At 40.4% G+C, this 16,895-nt stretch overlaps 1 protein-coding gene and 1 gene segment (V, D, J or C); both read right to left on the bottom strand.

The window, feature by feature from the left end:
* LOC142160594 (uncharacterized) overlaps positions 1–16,895 on the bottom strand; it is a 326,893-nt gene that overhangs the window by 255,511 nt on the left and 54,487 nt on the right. The gene's annotated exons all lie outside the window — the stretch shown is intronic.
* Positions 13,964–14,949, bottom strand: LOC142160779 (T cell receptor beta variable 10-1-like). The segment is given in 3 exon segments: positions 13,964–14,397; positions 14,672–14,746; positions 14,850–14,949. Coding segments are annotated over 3 exon segments (396 nt in total).

Here is a 16,895-nt window from a genome sequence, read left to right as displayed (position 1 = left end):
CCACCACCAAACATCCACTTCCCAGACCCTCACCCACTTGACATTTGTAAAAAATGATAAGCCTTACCTCCTCCAACAGTACAGATGCAGTGAAGTTTGATGCAGAACGCTGTCCAGACTTCACTGCTGCCCCCAGACAAACACAGGATTTCTAGAGGGCAGGTATTCAAGTATTAGCTTTGGGAACATAAAACTTGACACAAGAAGCCAACAACATACAATTTTATGTGGTGATCTAAGTCCTTGTCTATGTATTATGCTCTTGTTAAAAGCAATGGGCATCTTCTCTCCTTTATTGGCCCAAATGGAAATGGCATGTCATCAGCCCCCCCTCCATCATAATGCCCCTCCTCCATCATAATGTTCCCCTTCCTGTATCACATTGCCCCCATATCACAATGTCTCCCTTCCTGCTTCACACTGCCCCCCTTGCTTCACACTGCTCCCCTCCATCACACGACCACCCTCCATCATAATGTCCGCCCTCCTGCTTCACACTGCCCCCCCTTGCTTCACACTGCTCCCCTCCATCACACTGCCCCTCCTCCATCACAATGTTCCCCTTCCTGCTTCACAGTTCCTCCCATATAACAATGTCTCCCTTCCTGCTTCACACTGCCCCCCTTGCTTCACACTGCTCCCCTCCATCACAATGTCCCCCCTCCTGCTTCACACTGCCCCCCTCCATCACAATATCACCCCCCTTGCTTCACACTACTCTCCCTCCTCCTTCACAATGTTCCCCCTCCTTATTCACACTGCCCTCTCCTCTACTAAATACAATTCTTTACTTACCTTTCCCTTGACAAAGACTGCAGCTGCTCCTCTCTGCCGGGCTCCTCACTGACATTATCGGGACGGGATGATGATGTCACGCCCAACAGGCAGTGAGGAGGGAAGGAGTGTGGAGGAGAGACGGTGCATACCATCGGCAGTGTCCGGGTGTGGGGTGCAATCACCCACCCCACCCCCTGTGGAGCTGTGCGGCGGCTGGGGGCTGTGGAAGTTAAGCTCAGCCAGCCACGGCACAGCATTAGTGCACACCAGCAGTGCCCCCCAGAGCCCGGTGCCCTAGGCAGCTGACTAATGCTGCATAATGGTAAGGCCAGGCCTGGGTGTCCTCTATTTCCAGAGAGAAAGCTTTTAGAGGTCCATTTCAAGCTGCCAGACTATCAGAGAGAGTCCAGGGCCAATCCACAAGTCCAGAGGGAATACTTGTCCTGTCCACAAGTCCAGAGGGAGTCCAGGTCTAGTCCAGAGGCAGTTAGGTTCAGAAGGAGTCAGAAATGTTCCATTTGTTTGCGGAATATCCTGGCCTTTTCCAGTTATTCCAGGTACCTGATGTTACTGCTACTTCTACATTATGGACTATTGAGGAGAGTCACTCAAGACCCATTCAGGACTTTGATTCATATTTCATGAGTCCACGAGTTTCCAGATCTGGTCAGTGACCACAGCAAGTGCGAGAAACCCACTATGTACAGCACCACACCCTACAAGGGGCTTAAATTAAATACTGTGTCCCATCTGGATTAAAGGTCTGGCCTTGAGCTGCCCACACTGTTGGGATATATTTAGGCCTCATGCAAAGTTTGACATAATTCCATCTCTAAAACACAAAATACATAGGACTGCCCTTTTTAGAGACTTAAATTTAGCTGCCCATTACCCCTTATAGACTAGTAATGGGGAAGGGAAGTGATGGAATAGCATAGCCCAAGGGGTAGATGAATAGTGTGGGGTCCCCAAAAAATGTCGATACCAGCAGGACTGTTGCACTATAGTCTGGAAACTGGCAGCATGGGTCCTCCTGCCATAGTACCAACCAGCCCCAGACCGGTCAGCATAGGGCTGCATATCCTAGGTCAGGTCCACAAAAAAAAGTGCTGCCTCCCTAGGAAAAAAGAGACTTATGCTGAAAGAACTAGGGATGTTCCCACAGCCCTGGAAGATGAGTATGGGTTCTTAATTAAATTTAATTTGCATCAAAATTTCATCTGCAGCATGGGGTTCCCCTGCCATAGTGACAAGCAGCCCTAGACCAATCAGAACGGGACTGGACTTTCATGGGAATCAGGGAAGCAAAAAATGCTCCCTTCCCTTATGATTCACTAGCCATGTGTTGAATACCGTGAGGGCTATTCCTACACTCCTAAAACAGTGGGTGTGGAAAATAAAGTTAGAATTTGGTGCACGGTGCACCACAGGACCCTTCATGTCCAGTCTTGCACTAAGGTCTAGCGTACCATGGCACCAACGGTCCGCTGGGACCTGTAGTCCACCCGAGAAAAATGTAAATAATACACACACTCCATTTGTAAAAATAGTTTAATTGAAATAAATACTCTCCTGCACATCCTCATTCACACTCTATTATCTCACCTAGATCCAGGTTTACACCGCTGTCATCTGGAAGTACAGATCCTTGTTTTAGTAAAAAAATATACATAAGTGACAATATAAGAATAGATTTGCTAAGAGCTCCTATTAGTTTATATTTCTAACCAAGAGATTCCCCATGTTCTTAGGTCAGGGTGCAATAGATTAGTATTAGGATGGGGCCTAGTTGTATAGGGGCAGGAGAGGGGTGAAAGAATAGTAATAGGAGGGGGTATAGTTGTATAGGGGCAGGAGAGGGTGACAGATTAGTATTAGGAGGGGGTATAGTTGTATAGGGGCAGGAGAGGGTGACAGATTAGTATTAGGAGGGGGTATAGTTGTATAGGGGCAGGAGAGGGTGACAGATTAGTTTTAGGGGGGGTATAGTTGTACAGAGTCAGGAAAGGGGTAACAGATTAGTATTGGGAAGGGAACACACTTTATATCTGACAATCATTTCTCTTGGGAGTTATTTCTGTTCAATGTAGACAGAACAGTCACTTTCCTTTGTTGTCACATTTTCAGCAGAAGTAGCTGATAGCTGGGATCTATCAGGTCATCCTTATGGATCATTGTGTGGGAAGCATTCAGAGCCAGGTTACAACATGCGGGGAGTTCCAAGATGTGCATCGGCTGGGGAGGGACAGATGGAGGAGGAGGGGGAGGAGCCAAGGCTGAGACATGTCAAGATCACACCCACAAACTCATACAGAATCTGGCTTTGTGTATACCTGCTCCCATTCCACTCTCACTGTAACACTGCGCCAATGATGGGCATGTGTCCACAACATAGACAGACAACGGTACCTCTTAACGTCCGCCCCCTCTTGGTGCCCCTGTGTATGAGGACTAATATCCTGATACAAGCAGAAGTGCAGATTGTGCATTTGTATTGATAATTACACATTATTTTCCTCTTGTATTAATTTTATCCCCTCGTTCCTGGAGGTGTTTTTTGCTGAATACATATGATTGTTGTTTGGAATTTTTTTTTATTTGCAACACAAGCTCCCCCTGCTGGTAGGTTTAGGCTGTTGCACAGGTCTTATTGATGTAGGCTGCAGGTTTTATGTTGGCTGTTGCTCTGTTCTTTGTGGCTGTGGATACTGTAAGCACAGAAATACACAGCCGAGTCCTGAGCATCTGCTTTGTCTTTTAACAGAACCAATTTCTTCTCCGTTCGAGACATTTTCCAGATTTTTTTAAATTCCTCCTCCTCCGTGGGGTTATTAATGTCTACTGATGTGAACATTATCTTGAAGCTCTCTCCAAGCTTCTGCTGATACCAGAACATATTGTAAGTGCCCGTGGTGTCATCATGATCACAGAGAATCTCCACCTTTTCCCGGAGAGAAACTATAAGAAGCTTTTTCTCCTGTGTCATCGTCACCCCTTGACATGGATCTGGGAACACAAAAATAAAGTCATATATTCTGGATTGTTTTATCCCCCTCTGTGATTACACACCTGCAAAATCATGTTTATATTGTGCAATAAAATGTTTTCAATAACAATATAACATTAGACTTCAGCTTAAAGTATCGGGGAGTGTCCCATATTTAATGGCAGTTGACCACTGTGGTCTGCCAACGCCACCTTCCCCCATAACTCAAGCCCTAAACTTACACAAAAAAATGTCCAGGATCAGTACGACGGTCAGCCACATCGTCATTTATCCCGGGCAGACTTCCACAAACCAACTGTTGTAAAAATAAAGAGAAAGATCGAATCTTGGGATAAAAATATACAAACACTTTAGGAAGCATTTTGATTTTTTTTTTTTAATCATGACTAAATATTTTTGATATATTTATTTATATATTTATGCTGTTTTATGTGTAAATATTTCCAAATGTCGCTGTGGTCTTCATAGTTACAGGCTAAATGGTGCCCTGAGTTTACCCACCTGTTGTTCTGCTGTGTTCCTATCATACTCTGTCACTTCCTTCCCAGCTGTCTCTGTCCTCTATACATTGTCAGGATACGCCTACATTTAGTATTATTCTGATGCTCTGAATGGTGCTCTACTTACAGAAATGGCTGTATATTGTTCTGTTTTATATCGCGGATAGAGCTTAGTTACAATGTAATTCAGTGATATGTCTAAATATTATCATTATCAATATATTATATTATCAATATTATATGATTAGATGTGCTGTTGTTTTTGTTAATGTTAATTATTCCATTCCATATCTGCACAAGTTATCTTTAACGTGATCATATGAGCTGTTTTTATTATGTTAGTGATTTTTTTTTTACATGTGTTTGTTACAAGTGTGCATTCAGATTTATATATCATAATTTAGAGTTATACAGGAGTTGGATAGGGGGTAAACACTGTACCTGGAAGGCTGCTACAGGAGGACAACGCCCAACACTCTCCTGTGAATTCCTTTTAGTTACCACCTCATGGACCTGGTTTGTGTACCGCCTGGACACTCGGTATTGAACTGTTTTCAAATAATTGTTCTTAAAAATGCTTTACCACATTAGTTTTGTAACTTTTTTTTTTCTGTTCATGACTTCACTTCAAATGTTCTAATCTTCTGTTAGTCACCATTTACTAATAACCTTTTCACTTTCTTTTACGTGCACTAAGTTACTACTTACTTCATCTACCACTCCTGCACGACGATCTAATTATTTACCACTATGATCCAATAATAGCTAAGTCAGAGTCACCACTCACTACTCACCTTCCTTGACCTCTCTGCTGTTTTCGATACAGTTGACCACAAAATTTGGCGAATATATCTGGCAGCAAATCAGTTCTTATATCATTTCTTTAGTTGTTTAAACATAAAGGTTGTTGAAAAAGACATTTTAATGGTATAAAATATTCGTAAGGTAATTTTTTTCTATTTGTTATTTTTAATGCTTTTTTAAATTACAAAAGTATAAATTCAATTTTTTTCATCCTAAAGAAAAAATTAAACAGTTACCGGACAAAATGATTACTTTCTAAGATAAAGAATTCCAGAAAACAACATCATTACCCCCCTGTTATGTGTATACGTTTCCTATAATACACTTTTTCTCTGTGTCTCTGTAAAAGGATTTCTAGGGTGATTATGGGGTTTTAATCTCCTTAATAATATTTCAAATGTATGGATGACCGTTTAATTCCATAATATATGACTATATATGACTATTACCACCAACCCACTCCTCGCAAAGGTAATTGTGATTTAACCTAAGAAATATAATTCTTATTTTGCCTTAAATCCACAGAACCAATATTCATATGATAGCTTATGCCCATATCTTCAAGAAAAACTACACACAAAATATTGTTTCCTTTAAAAACCGTGCTGTATTATTAACATTCTAATTGTAAAACTTATGTATATATTATAAAACAGTAAACAGCGTAACAATATTTTACACAAAGTATAGATTTTGGTGCTCAACATTACATTTATTGCCGGTTATATAAATATACAAGTCATTGTGTGTGTGTTTTGACTAACTATTGTCTAAAGGTGTGTGAATGTGTGTGTGTGTGTGTGTGTATGTGTGTGTGTGTGAAGCTTTACCGATTGTTCTAGGTGTGTGAATGCATTGTGTGTGTGTAGGGGGAGGAGGGGGGAGACCTGTAGGGGGAGAGAGAGACATACACACTCAAGCATACATTTTACCCTTCCAAATATTTTCACATACCACATTTATCCCTCTTTCATTTCATTTCACTTATCTCATTCAAAGTCCAAAAGCCATTATTCACTATCCACATTCCCTTCACATGAGAGTTTCTAGGTGACAGTCATTTTACAGGCTTGCCAGATACTAGATCCATTTTCTCTATTGTCTGAACTCAGCATGCTCTAAATACATGGTAATTCACCTTACTGCCATATTAAGATATTAAGTACATCAAGTACATCAACATTTCCAGCAATAAACCCCATTATTTCAGAGATTCAGAGTTACAAACTACCCTTTAAACCAACAGTCTAACAAAACGTTATTTAGAACAATCTGACCACTTCCTGAACAATCCAAACACTATACATTTACACTAAACTGCATAAAACAACCTATTTCCATACACATCTGTTACACAACATTTGCAATTTCCATTAGCCTTCCAAGAACAACCTTTGCCAAAACCACAAATGCTTCCATGACCAAAACTTCACTAACTCCAGTTTATCTGAACTTAGACAATTCCACTCAAATAACCTAACAAAACTCCATTACAACATTAAACCAACACAGAACCACACAGAACTATGTATAACACAAATGCTTCCATTTAAACCAACAATCCATCCCAAACACAGCAGGAACTCCAAGAATTGTACAGCAGTACAGGAGTCAACACATTGTCAGCCATATAAACAACATGTTCCTGTTCACTGCCAATGCAACTTTCATAGCAACAGGGCCCAGTTCTTATTAGACTACATAATACACTTTTGTATTTTTTGCAAATTGCTCTGACTCCCAGAATCCTAGCTCCAATTCACATTACCTTTCATACGTGTATAATATCTGAGGAAGCAGCAAGCAACACAAAACAGTGAGTGAAAGTCGACAAGATTTTTCTTTAGAGTTGGAGTATAAGGCGGTTCCAAATTTCTATGAAAATAATACAGGCTGGGTACTTGCCTTCTTGGTTCTGCACAAGCCATCAATTGCTGAAAGGATGCATATTCAACAAACAAGAAAGTGCGTATGTAAAAAGTGTGCTCTATGGTAAGACCTGCTGTACTTTCTCCCTATGTTGGGAAAGGAATGATCCTTGCTGACAGAGATTGACATGGAAGTACAGAGATCCAGTCAAGCAGTTTAACCAATTAACCTTAGCTGATTTCCAGGAAGTATGTCTGAAATCATATTCAGGCTTAAAGAGCTTGTCTGATACTTCAGGAGTTACACTTGTTGGAGAATTGACAGAAAATATACAGAGCTAGATACATACAGAGATACACTAGGCTATGTTCCAAGTGGGATATTAGTGAGAGACCGTCAGAAAGAACAGAAAAAGTAATACCTTTAGAATATTTAAAATATTGAAACAAATTAATGATAACTTAGCAAAATTATAGAGATACTGCAAACCAAATACTTTGTAGTTTACTATAAATAGAATGCCAAAAATGAACAAGATCGTGGTTCTGATTCATTCTGTATGGCTAAGATGCTAAAAAACAAACAAACATATATTACAAAGTATACATGTAAGAGATGTGAGCAAACCCCTGTGTTTTGATATTAAAACCATCTTCATGCTCTGGTTTTGGATCTGGTTTTGTCCAAAAACCCTCATGGGTTTTTTGTTTTGGATCTGGATTTAATTAAAAATTGTGAAAAATAGGTAAAATCATGTGAATTTGAGCTGATTTTGTTCCAACATTATTATTTATAGCATTAACATTCATTTACGCTCATTAACAGTCTATTTTCTAATGATCTCTTCACAACTGGAAACATTTTCACCAATTTTGGCGAAAGTCTGCAGCGAGCTGGCTGGCTAAAATTAGTGGCAGAGCAGCGGCACAAGTACATGGCAGTTTAATAAAAGATACAATCCATAGTGGCACAAATGTGTGCATAAAGTATCTACTTGTGGTCGCTGAATGCTGAAAATGGCATTCCTGAGTTCTTCCAACAGATTGACACCGGTATGTTTCTTAGTGAAACCAGCGATACAAAGAGTAGCTTTCCTGTGAATGACAAGGCATTGTTTGCTAGCACTGCTATGCTGAAAGGATGAGGAAGAGGAGGATGAGCAACTACGTTTTGTGTGCAAAGCATGCTACAATCCCTATGAAACATAGTGGCAGAGCCCTGGCTGAAAAGATGGACATTTTAGACAAGTAGACAAACGAAGAAGGGCTGCACACAGAAGAAAAATGCCTCATGGAAAGTGAAGAGGAAGTAATCATTGTAACTAGGATAGGTGCCCTTCAGATCTGCCTGGCTTGGTACTACTCTTCCCAGGGGTGTGGAGTCTATCGAGGCAGGTGGTATTTGCCAGGGATCCTTGCAAGGAGGTATGGACTTCGCGGTGTCTGCCCTGCAGGTGGCGGTCCACTGAGAGAGTGCGAGACCAATGGGGAGAACCAAAATGACCAAGAGAACAGACCAGGAGAATAGTCAGTGGGCTGGATATAGGAATGTGATAGTCTGTGGATAGACAGTAAACACTGGAGAGGGTGGAGCTGGATACAATGGTGTTATAGACTGCAGAGTGATGATTACCACTGCGAACAGTGGAGCAAGTAACAGGGATGTGATAGTCTGCGATCAGGTAATGACCACTGCGGACAGGGAACTGGATTTAATGGTGCAATGAGCTGCAGAAAGATTATTACCACTACGAACAGTGGAGCAGGTTACAGTAATGTGATGGTCTGCAGACAGGTTATGACCACTGCGGACAGTGGAACTGGAACCAATGGTGCAATAAGCTGAAGAGAGGCAATTACCACTGCGGACAGTGGAGCAGGTCGGTGGTAGTCATAATACCGATTATCAAAATTGCGACAACAGATATTTAGACACTAAAATGCTGATTGGTATAATTTCAACATGTAGGAATAACAGACTTACCCAAAAACTGATAAGCAACATTGCCGACATCTCTGCTATAAACGCCAACAGCAGAAAATGCCGGGAGTGTGACTGCCATCACTTAAAATGGTGACAGTCATATTGCCGGTATTAAGAGGGCAATGCGAGGATCCAGCGCCTGTATAATGCGCAAGCCTTAGTAAAACAAACCTGCGAGTGCTTGCTATAAACACTATTAACGGTAGGGTTAGTAGTGTTTAGAGGGGGGCCTTCACGTTTTTTATTATTTTGGCATGACCACTACCATGAACATTTTGGAAGCTTCCTCTCCAAGTAGAGCGGAAAAGTCCTAGTTCTCTGGTAGAATCTAAGAATAAAGTGGCCTCCCTTAGCCTTTCAGCAAAGATAAGCCCTGAAGTCAATTGCCCCCTAAAGGTTTGCAACAGAGGATGGTATCATGAGAACCCACACTGACCAAACTACAATCATCGTCATGGTCATCATTTATTTATATAGCACCACCTGGAGAAAGCCCATGCAAGCATGTGGAGAACATACAAACTCCTCAGGGATAAGGCCATGGTCAGGAATTGAACTCATGACCCCAGTGCTGTAAGGCAGATGCCCGTACTATGTATATGAAGCTGTGGCCTCTATAGAATAAATGACATTTAGTTCTATATACCATAAAATAAGTATAATAATTTTCAGGTAAATTCATATTGTGACATTCAGCATAAAAGGACACTACTTAAATTTAAAATATTGTCAATTTCCCATGTAAGACTGTGAGTCACAAAAGATAACTGCATTAGAAATGAGAAATGTTGCATTGGTAATGATACAGGGCTGTATTATGTACATGAAGCTGTGGCCTCTATAGACATTTAGTGCCAGGTGTTACATTGGTTTTAGTGTCTGTGTGAACTGGCTGCACAGAAATACACAGCATCATCCTCCATGGCTGCAGCTTGCAGGGTGAGCAGAGAATTGTGAGTGTCGTTTCTTTTCAGGGTCCAAGTGTTTTTATAATCATCCTCCATTGTTTCAATATTAGCTCCCGTTGAGTAGACCATAAGCTTCAGCCCTTCTCCCGGCTTCTGTTGGTACCAGAACATGGCAAAATAGGTGGATTCACTCTGATAACATCGGATCTCTGCAGTTCCTCCCGGATTTACTATCATCAGCTTCTTATCCTGTGTGACCGACACTCCCCAGCACTGACCTGTGGGACAGAGGAGCACAAGGGAGGTCTAAGGTGGGAACGTTTCACCAGGAGGGACTTTAGTTTTTTCTCCTGTAAGGTTAAATGTCAGCTGCCTCGCTGGGTATTTTCTGGCTCTACACACTAGAATATAGATACTATTTAGCTTGATGATTTTGTGTATTATTCCTACAATATTAAATATGTAACAGTACAACTATCAGAAGATAAAATATTATTTTCCTGTGGATTAAAACACTGGTGGAAATCCAGATATGGATTCTGATTGGTAAAACTTACATAGGATACCGCTCAGGACCAATAGCAGTGTCGGACATGTCTTCATTTTACAACCATTCCTTTTTAATCTCTCCTGCGATACGAGTAAAAAAAGTGTATGAGTGACTGTATATCACATAACACATCACTATATGGGGCACTCTAATAACTCCCAGCCTGGAACGCCCTCTGTACCTTTGATTGCAGTCTACTCCTTTCTGGTTGGTTAGTTGAGGTCATGTGACTCACATCAAATGTTCTCACTCAGGAAATACATTTCTTACTTATCTTTCACATCTGTGTGTAAACTGTTATTTTATTTATAATTACAGCAGTGTTATATACAGGACATACAAAAAAACTGTGATAATTAGCTACTCACAGTCCTCACCCTCCCGTACAAGGCCCTCTCCAACTCCACTGCTCCCTACATCTCCAACCTCATCTCCATACATACTCCCTCCCGCTTCTCTGGTCGGCCAATGACCGTCGCTTTTCCTCACCTCTGGTAACGACATGTCCTCCCTATCCAAGGTTTCACACGGGCTGCCTCCCACCACTGGGATGATCTCCCTCGTTCTATAACACTATCCCTAGCTTGTATAGCATCAAACGGTCAATGAAAACCCACCTGTTTAAAAAAGCCTCCCTGTCCTCTACTTAACCAATTCACCATGTAGTATCCCTCACCCTCTTTCTTCCTCCATCTCTCCCACTCTTGCTTCATATCCTCAGATCCCCTTACATTGGCTCAACCCCATATGTCAACCATTAGTCTCTTTTACTTTAGATTGTAAGCTCTAGTGAGCAGGGCCTTCTATCCTCCTGGTCTCATTACCTTTAACTGTTGCTCACCAGCTACACTGCTCCCCTCCCCTTTGGGCTCTGCCCATTGACTCCACTCCTCTATTGTCTTTGCACCTCTTTAAGTGGCTCTAAACCTGATAGTTGTATTGCCAGGAGAGTCACACCAACAGTCCTAATTATTGGAGTCCCAATTTCCAGTGGTGAAAGACGTTTGGTCTGGCGACAAAGGGAATGTGGACTTGCTAACAATTGGTGTTGCATGGATGTATAGGGATGTTGTTTAAATTGGTTTTCCAGCTAATAAGAATTTTAATTTATGGAGAGAAATTCTTCAAAATGAGAGAAAATTAAAAAGAGATACAGTTCAAAAAGAGATTTAATGAGATAATTTAGATTGTGAATCCAAAGTCATCACAACCCAAGCCAGGCATCTGAACCTTGAAGTAATCTATTGTGTCATTTTTTAACACTATCATTCTCTAATCTTCTTAAAATATACACACCCCTGCCACATACACATTGGGCATTTAGTCATAGTTGCAAAAACATAATTTTTTGCAACATGAAGAACAATTTGTTTCGTGGTTTTTCTAGGTGAGGAACATGGTCCACATTTTGGTCCAGTCACCATAAAGCAAAATCTGCAAATTACTATGTTATACGTTATTACTAAATTATTCTTCATTTTGGTCCTAAAGTGGGTTTTGTGTGTGATATCATTTGTTACTATTGCGTTCTCTTAGTGGTTATTTGATCATATTACACCAACTAGGGACAAGCACTGTCTGATAGTACCAGGCATAAGCTCGATGTCCTATGAATCTGTAAGACATTGTACTATTAATCTAGATAATAATTATGAAAAAAAGTCTATTAGGCTCAACTTTTATATCAGACATTGTTAACTTAAGGTAATGGAAAACTAACATAAGCGAAATGCTTCATTTTCCTAATTATCCCAATGGGATGAAAACACAATTCAACTCTAGACATCGGCCACATATATCCCATGATAGGTCTTTCTGGTTATTTAAATATCCAGCATTGTGGCTTCTCCATGGGTCACAACTTAATCCCAAAGTAATTAGAAGTTCTTGAGACAATCTTTATCCAGCTGTGAAAGTTAATTGAAGATAATTGGCTCCCCCTGCTGGTAATTGGAATTACCTAGCGTTTATAGTATTATAGAGAAAAATAAAGTTTTTGGCTTTGACTTTTGATATTTTGTGTTTTGTGTACTAGATGCACAGAAGTACACAGCAGTATACTGGCCATCGGTTCTGGCTATTTTTAAGCTTTATACTAGAATATCTGGTCTATCCAACGTCCTCATTTTTTCAGCTTCCTAATTTTCTATTTTATGTTGACCCTTTCTAGTGGAATAAGTTGTGAATTTCAGTGTGTGTAGATGGGATGACTACTTCTTCTCCAACATTAACAACCAATAATTTTGTTTTCAGAAATATTTCCTCTCCCCAGCACTGACCTTGGAAAGAGTAATAATAGCAATATTAGTTTGTTATTACAGTATATCCTGATATGCTTTTTGCTTACTTTTTTTAATTAATGTACTACTTATTTTATGTTTACATCTAATATGTTATTTTTTTCATTAGTCTGTGTAATAGTGCTTTTGTTAAAATTGTTATAAAACATTTTAAAAGGCACAAATCAATTGGTAGCTTCCACACAGGGAATTAATGCTTTCTGGCCTAACAATGTGGAGGGTATAAGGACAGTCAGACCTCTGTTGTGGTTCTCCAGAAAACGGTTGGATGTGTGCTGGCTGTGGCCTAACACTGGTGATGATAGAGTGGACAGCGTAAACAGGTAGTTGTGCATCGGCATAAGAAGCACAATGGGGTGGACGGACTTTGAGGACGAAACAATTTGTTCACTTCCGTCAACAAGGAAGTGACCTCTCTCCTCAGATGACCTTTGATCTTCCTCTCAATTCAGGATAAATGAGCCATGAACATGAAGATTGCTCCTGTACTGTCAGCCTCCACTCCAGCTCTATTCCTAGGTCGAAGGATGAGAAGAAATAACACCCCATGGAATCGATAACAACTGGCACTTTTAAGTCCACTGCACCTCCAGCACCGCCATGGGCCGTCAAGCCTGGACCTCGAGCAGAAAACCTGGTCCTGAAGGGGATGGATGGAGGTGTGCTGGATATGGTGGAGATACTCAGCATGTAGAGCCACCTTAGAAGGATCTTTTACATAACTTTTATCAACTATTGCCATATGTGGCAATATGTGACATGTTGTGAATATTCCGAAAGAAGCTGGCCAGACAGTGTGATTAATTGCCTGGGGAGACGAGGACGGAACGGCAAACAGACTAATCGGCGGGGGTCGCTGCACTTATGGTCAAGGGGAGGAGTTTATGCAAATTCTGCAGGCATCTCTTTTAAAAAGTCCTTGGGTGATGTGCGTGCCTTTGCAGACAGAGAGGTGTAAGGTGGGTCCCAGTGAAGGTGTCAGGCTTTTCAGGCTAGTCGGGCCTAGAATGTGCAGCAATGGAGTGTTGTGCCCTGCCGCTGAAGAAAGTATACGGTGTTTGGTGTGGCTGTCTCCTACAGTTGTCAGGCCTAGTCTGAGAAGCGGGCGCTTTCCTAGTTCCCATTTCGGGTTATCGCTTCTCGGCATTTTGGCCCAGATCCAGGTGTAGGGTTTATTGCCCAGCTTGGTCTGGGCTGAGGGGTACTCGGGGGTCCTTTGCGGGGCCCCTAGGGTAACGAGAAGGCGAGGAGGTGTGCTTTCACAAAATCTAACTGTATTAGATATGAGGAATGTTACATTGGTAATGTTACAGGGCTGTATTATGTACAAGAAGCTGTGGCCTCTATAGAATGAAAGACATTTAGTGCCAGGTGTTACATTGGTTTTAGTCTCTGTGTTCACTGGCTGCACAGAAAAACACAGCATCATCCTCCGTGGCTGCACTTTTCAGGGTGAGCAGAGAATTGTGAGTGTCGTTTCTTTCCAGGGTCCATGTGGTTTTATAAACATCCTCCATCGTTGCATCATTAGCTCCCGTTGAGTGGACCATCAGCTTCAGCCCTTCTCCCAGCGTCTGTTGGTACCAGAACATGGCAAAATAGTTGGATTCACTCTGATAACATGGGATCTCTGCAGTTCCTCCCAGCTTTACTATCACCAGCTTCTTATCCTGTGTGACCGACACTCCCCAGCACTGACCTGTGGGACAGAGGAGCACAAGGGAGGTCTAAGGTGGGAACGTTTCACCTGGAGAGATTCTAGTTTTACCTCCTGTAAGGTTAAGTGTCAGCTGCCTCTGCAAATTATTCTGGATCAACACACTAGAACATAGATACTATTTAGCTTGATAGATTTGTGTATTTTTCCTACAATATTAAACATATAACTGTACAACTATCACAAGATATTTTTTCCCTGTGGATTGAAACACTGGTGGTAGATCTAGATATGGATTCTGAAAGGTGAAACTTACTTAGGATACAGCTCAGGACCAATAACAGTGTCGGCCACGTCTTCATTTTGCAACAATTATTTGTTTTAAGCTCTTCTACAATAAGAGTAAAAAAATAATTACTGAGTGACTATATATCACATACTACAGCACTATATGGGCCACTCTAATAGCTCACAGCCTGTAACACCCTCTGTACCTTTCATTGTTGTCTGCTCCTTTCTGGTTGGTTAGTTATTGTCATGTGACTCACATCAAACGTCACTCAGGAAACACATTTCCCCCTTCTCTTCCCCGTCGGTGTGTAAACTGTCATTGTTTATATTTACAACATGAAACAAAAACACAATCAGTCATAACTAACTACATACACATTTAGGTTGAAAAAATACATTATGCCATCAAAATTAAGCTTTTATTCTCAGAACCCCCACAAACAATCAATTGTTGCTACCAACTATGAATATTTCCTTATTAAGGTCATACATAGGCACATAGGGCCTGATTCATTAAGGAAGGTTAAGCAAAAGTAAGTAAGGCAAAACCATGTTGTATTGAAAGGGTGACTTAAATTTGGAATGAGATGGCAGATTTATATTTGGGGTAGGGCATGTCCTAGATCAACTTTAAATTTCACTGTACAAACAAGCATTCAAGTATTTGTGTGCTACATGAAAAAACAGCCTGCATTTAATTTTTTTGCAAAATAATAAATTATTTTGCACAAAAATAATTTTTGCACAGAACCATGTTGCAATATTTTGCACCCCTTGCATTGCAACATGGCTTTGTCCAGAAAACTTAAGTAAGAAAGCATTTTTTGCTTAACTTTCCTACTGAATCAGACTCATAGTCGCACTGCACAGGAAAGTATTAACCTACAAGGGATATTATGTTCTCACGGTGGTTGTTCGATCAAATTACACCAAGGACATACCAGCACTGTCTGACAGTACCAGACATAAGCTTGATAGCTGCCTGTGAATCTGTAAGGCATTGTACTATTAATCTAGATAATAATTATGAAAAAAGTCTATTAGGCTGAACTTTTATATCAGACATTGGTAACTTAAGGTAATGGAGAACAAACATAAATGAAATGCTTTATTTTGCATTTCATCACAATGTGATGAAAACACAATCCAATTCCAGACATCAGCCACATTTATCCACTGTCGAAGTCAAATAATTGGTTGAAGTAAACCATATTGATTAATATTGTTTTACCGTGCAATTGCGATCTGTACGCCACGTGCTATGTCACAATCGCATGATAAATAATGCACACGTACACTTACACTTGTAAATAATGCACATTTATTAAGGATAAAATCCACATTTATTTATTAGTAAAATGTATTAGATTGTTTATACATAAATGATAATATATTAAAAGTATCTAAGGCTCAGGATATAATAAATGTATCATGTTTAGTGTCATTTTGATCTGCACATTACCATCTCTAATCCGCTAATTTCGGCTTTGCAATCACGTTCTGTGATCAATAGTTCTGGAAGATAAAAGATTGAATGATCAAAATCACATTGTGTTTTAAGTTTGTTTAGAACTGGTTTGGGTCAGATTCCTTGAGAAGCACATGTTTTCAGCTATTGGGGGAAGTTGCCCCTCACCCTTTGAAAGGATCAAATGAACTGACCTATGACCATCTGGCAACTGGAATATTATTAACCATGGACCAATGAAGACCTCACTAAGTGTTATCTGTGTACATAGTGACATCACCAGTAGTTTTTTCTATACTGAAGCTACATATAAGCAGGCTGGGACATTTTGTTCTCTCTCTCTCTGATCCTGAATACATGTGAGCATGACTGTATCCCCTGGGCCTGAGGAAGCACTATAATGAAAATGTAATGTATTCAGTGTTTTTATACTTTCCTGCTTTATTGTAACATCTTTAATGTGTAATAATGGCTTAATAATGGCTTGCTGTAAATCCTGCTATATTTTGCAATTAAATATCTTTGTGCTTTGGAACCACAACAATCGCATTGGACAATAATTATTTGTAAACAATAAAATGGCTTTAATACTGCTGACAGATATTTCTGGTTATTTAAATAGCCAGCTTTGTGGCTCCTCCATGGGTCACAACTTAATCTCAATGTCCGTAGCTGTTCCTGAGACAATTTATTTATATAACTGTGAAATTTCATTAGAGATAATTGACTCCCCCTGCTGGTAATTGGAATTACCTAGCGTTTATGGTTCAATATTATAGAG

The sequence above is a fragment of the Mixophyes fleayi genome, chromosome 6 (genome assembly GCF_038048845.1).
Source record: "Mixophyes fleayi isolate aMixFle1 chromosome 6, aMixFle1.hap1, whole genome shotgun sequence".
Lineage (NCBI taxonomy): Eukaryota > Metazoa > Chordata > Amphibia > Anura > Limnodynastidae > Mixophyes > Mixophyes fleayi.
The sequence above is the reverse complement of the archived record's forward strand: the minus strand, read 5'-3'. Positions and strand labels throughout refer to the sequence as shown.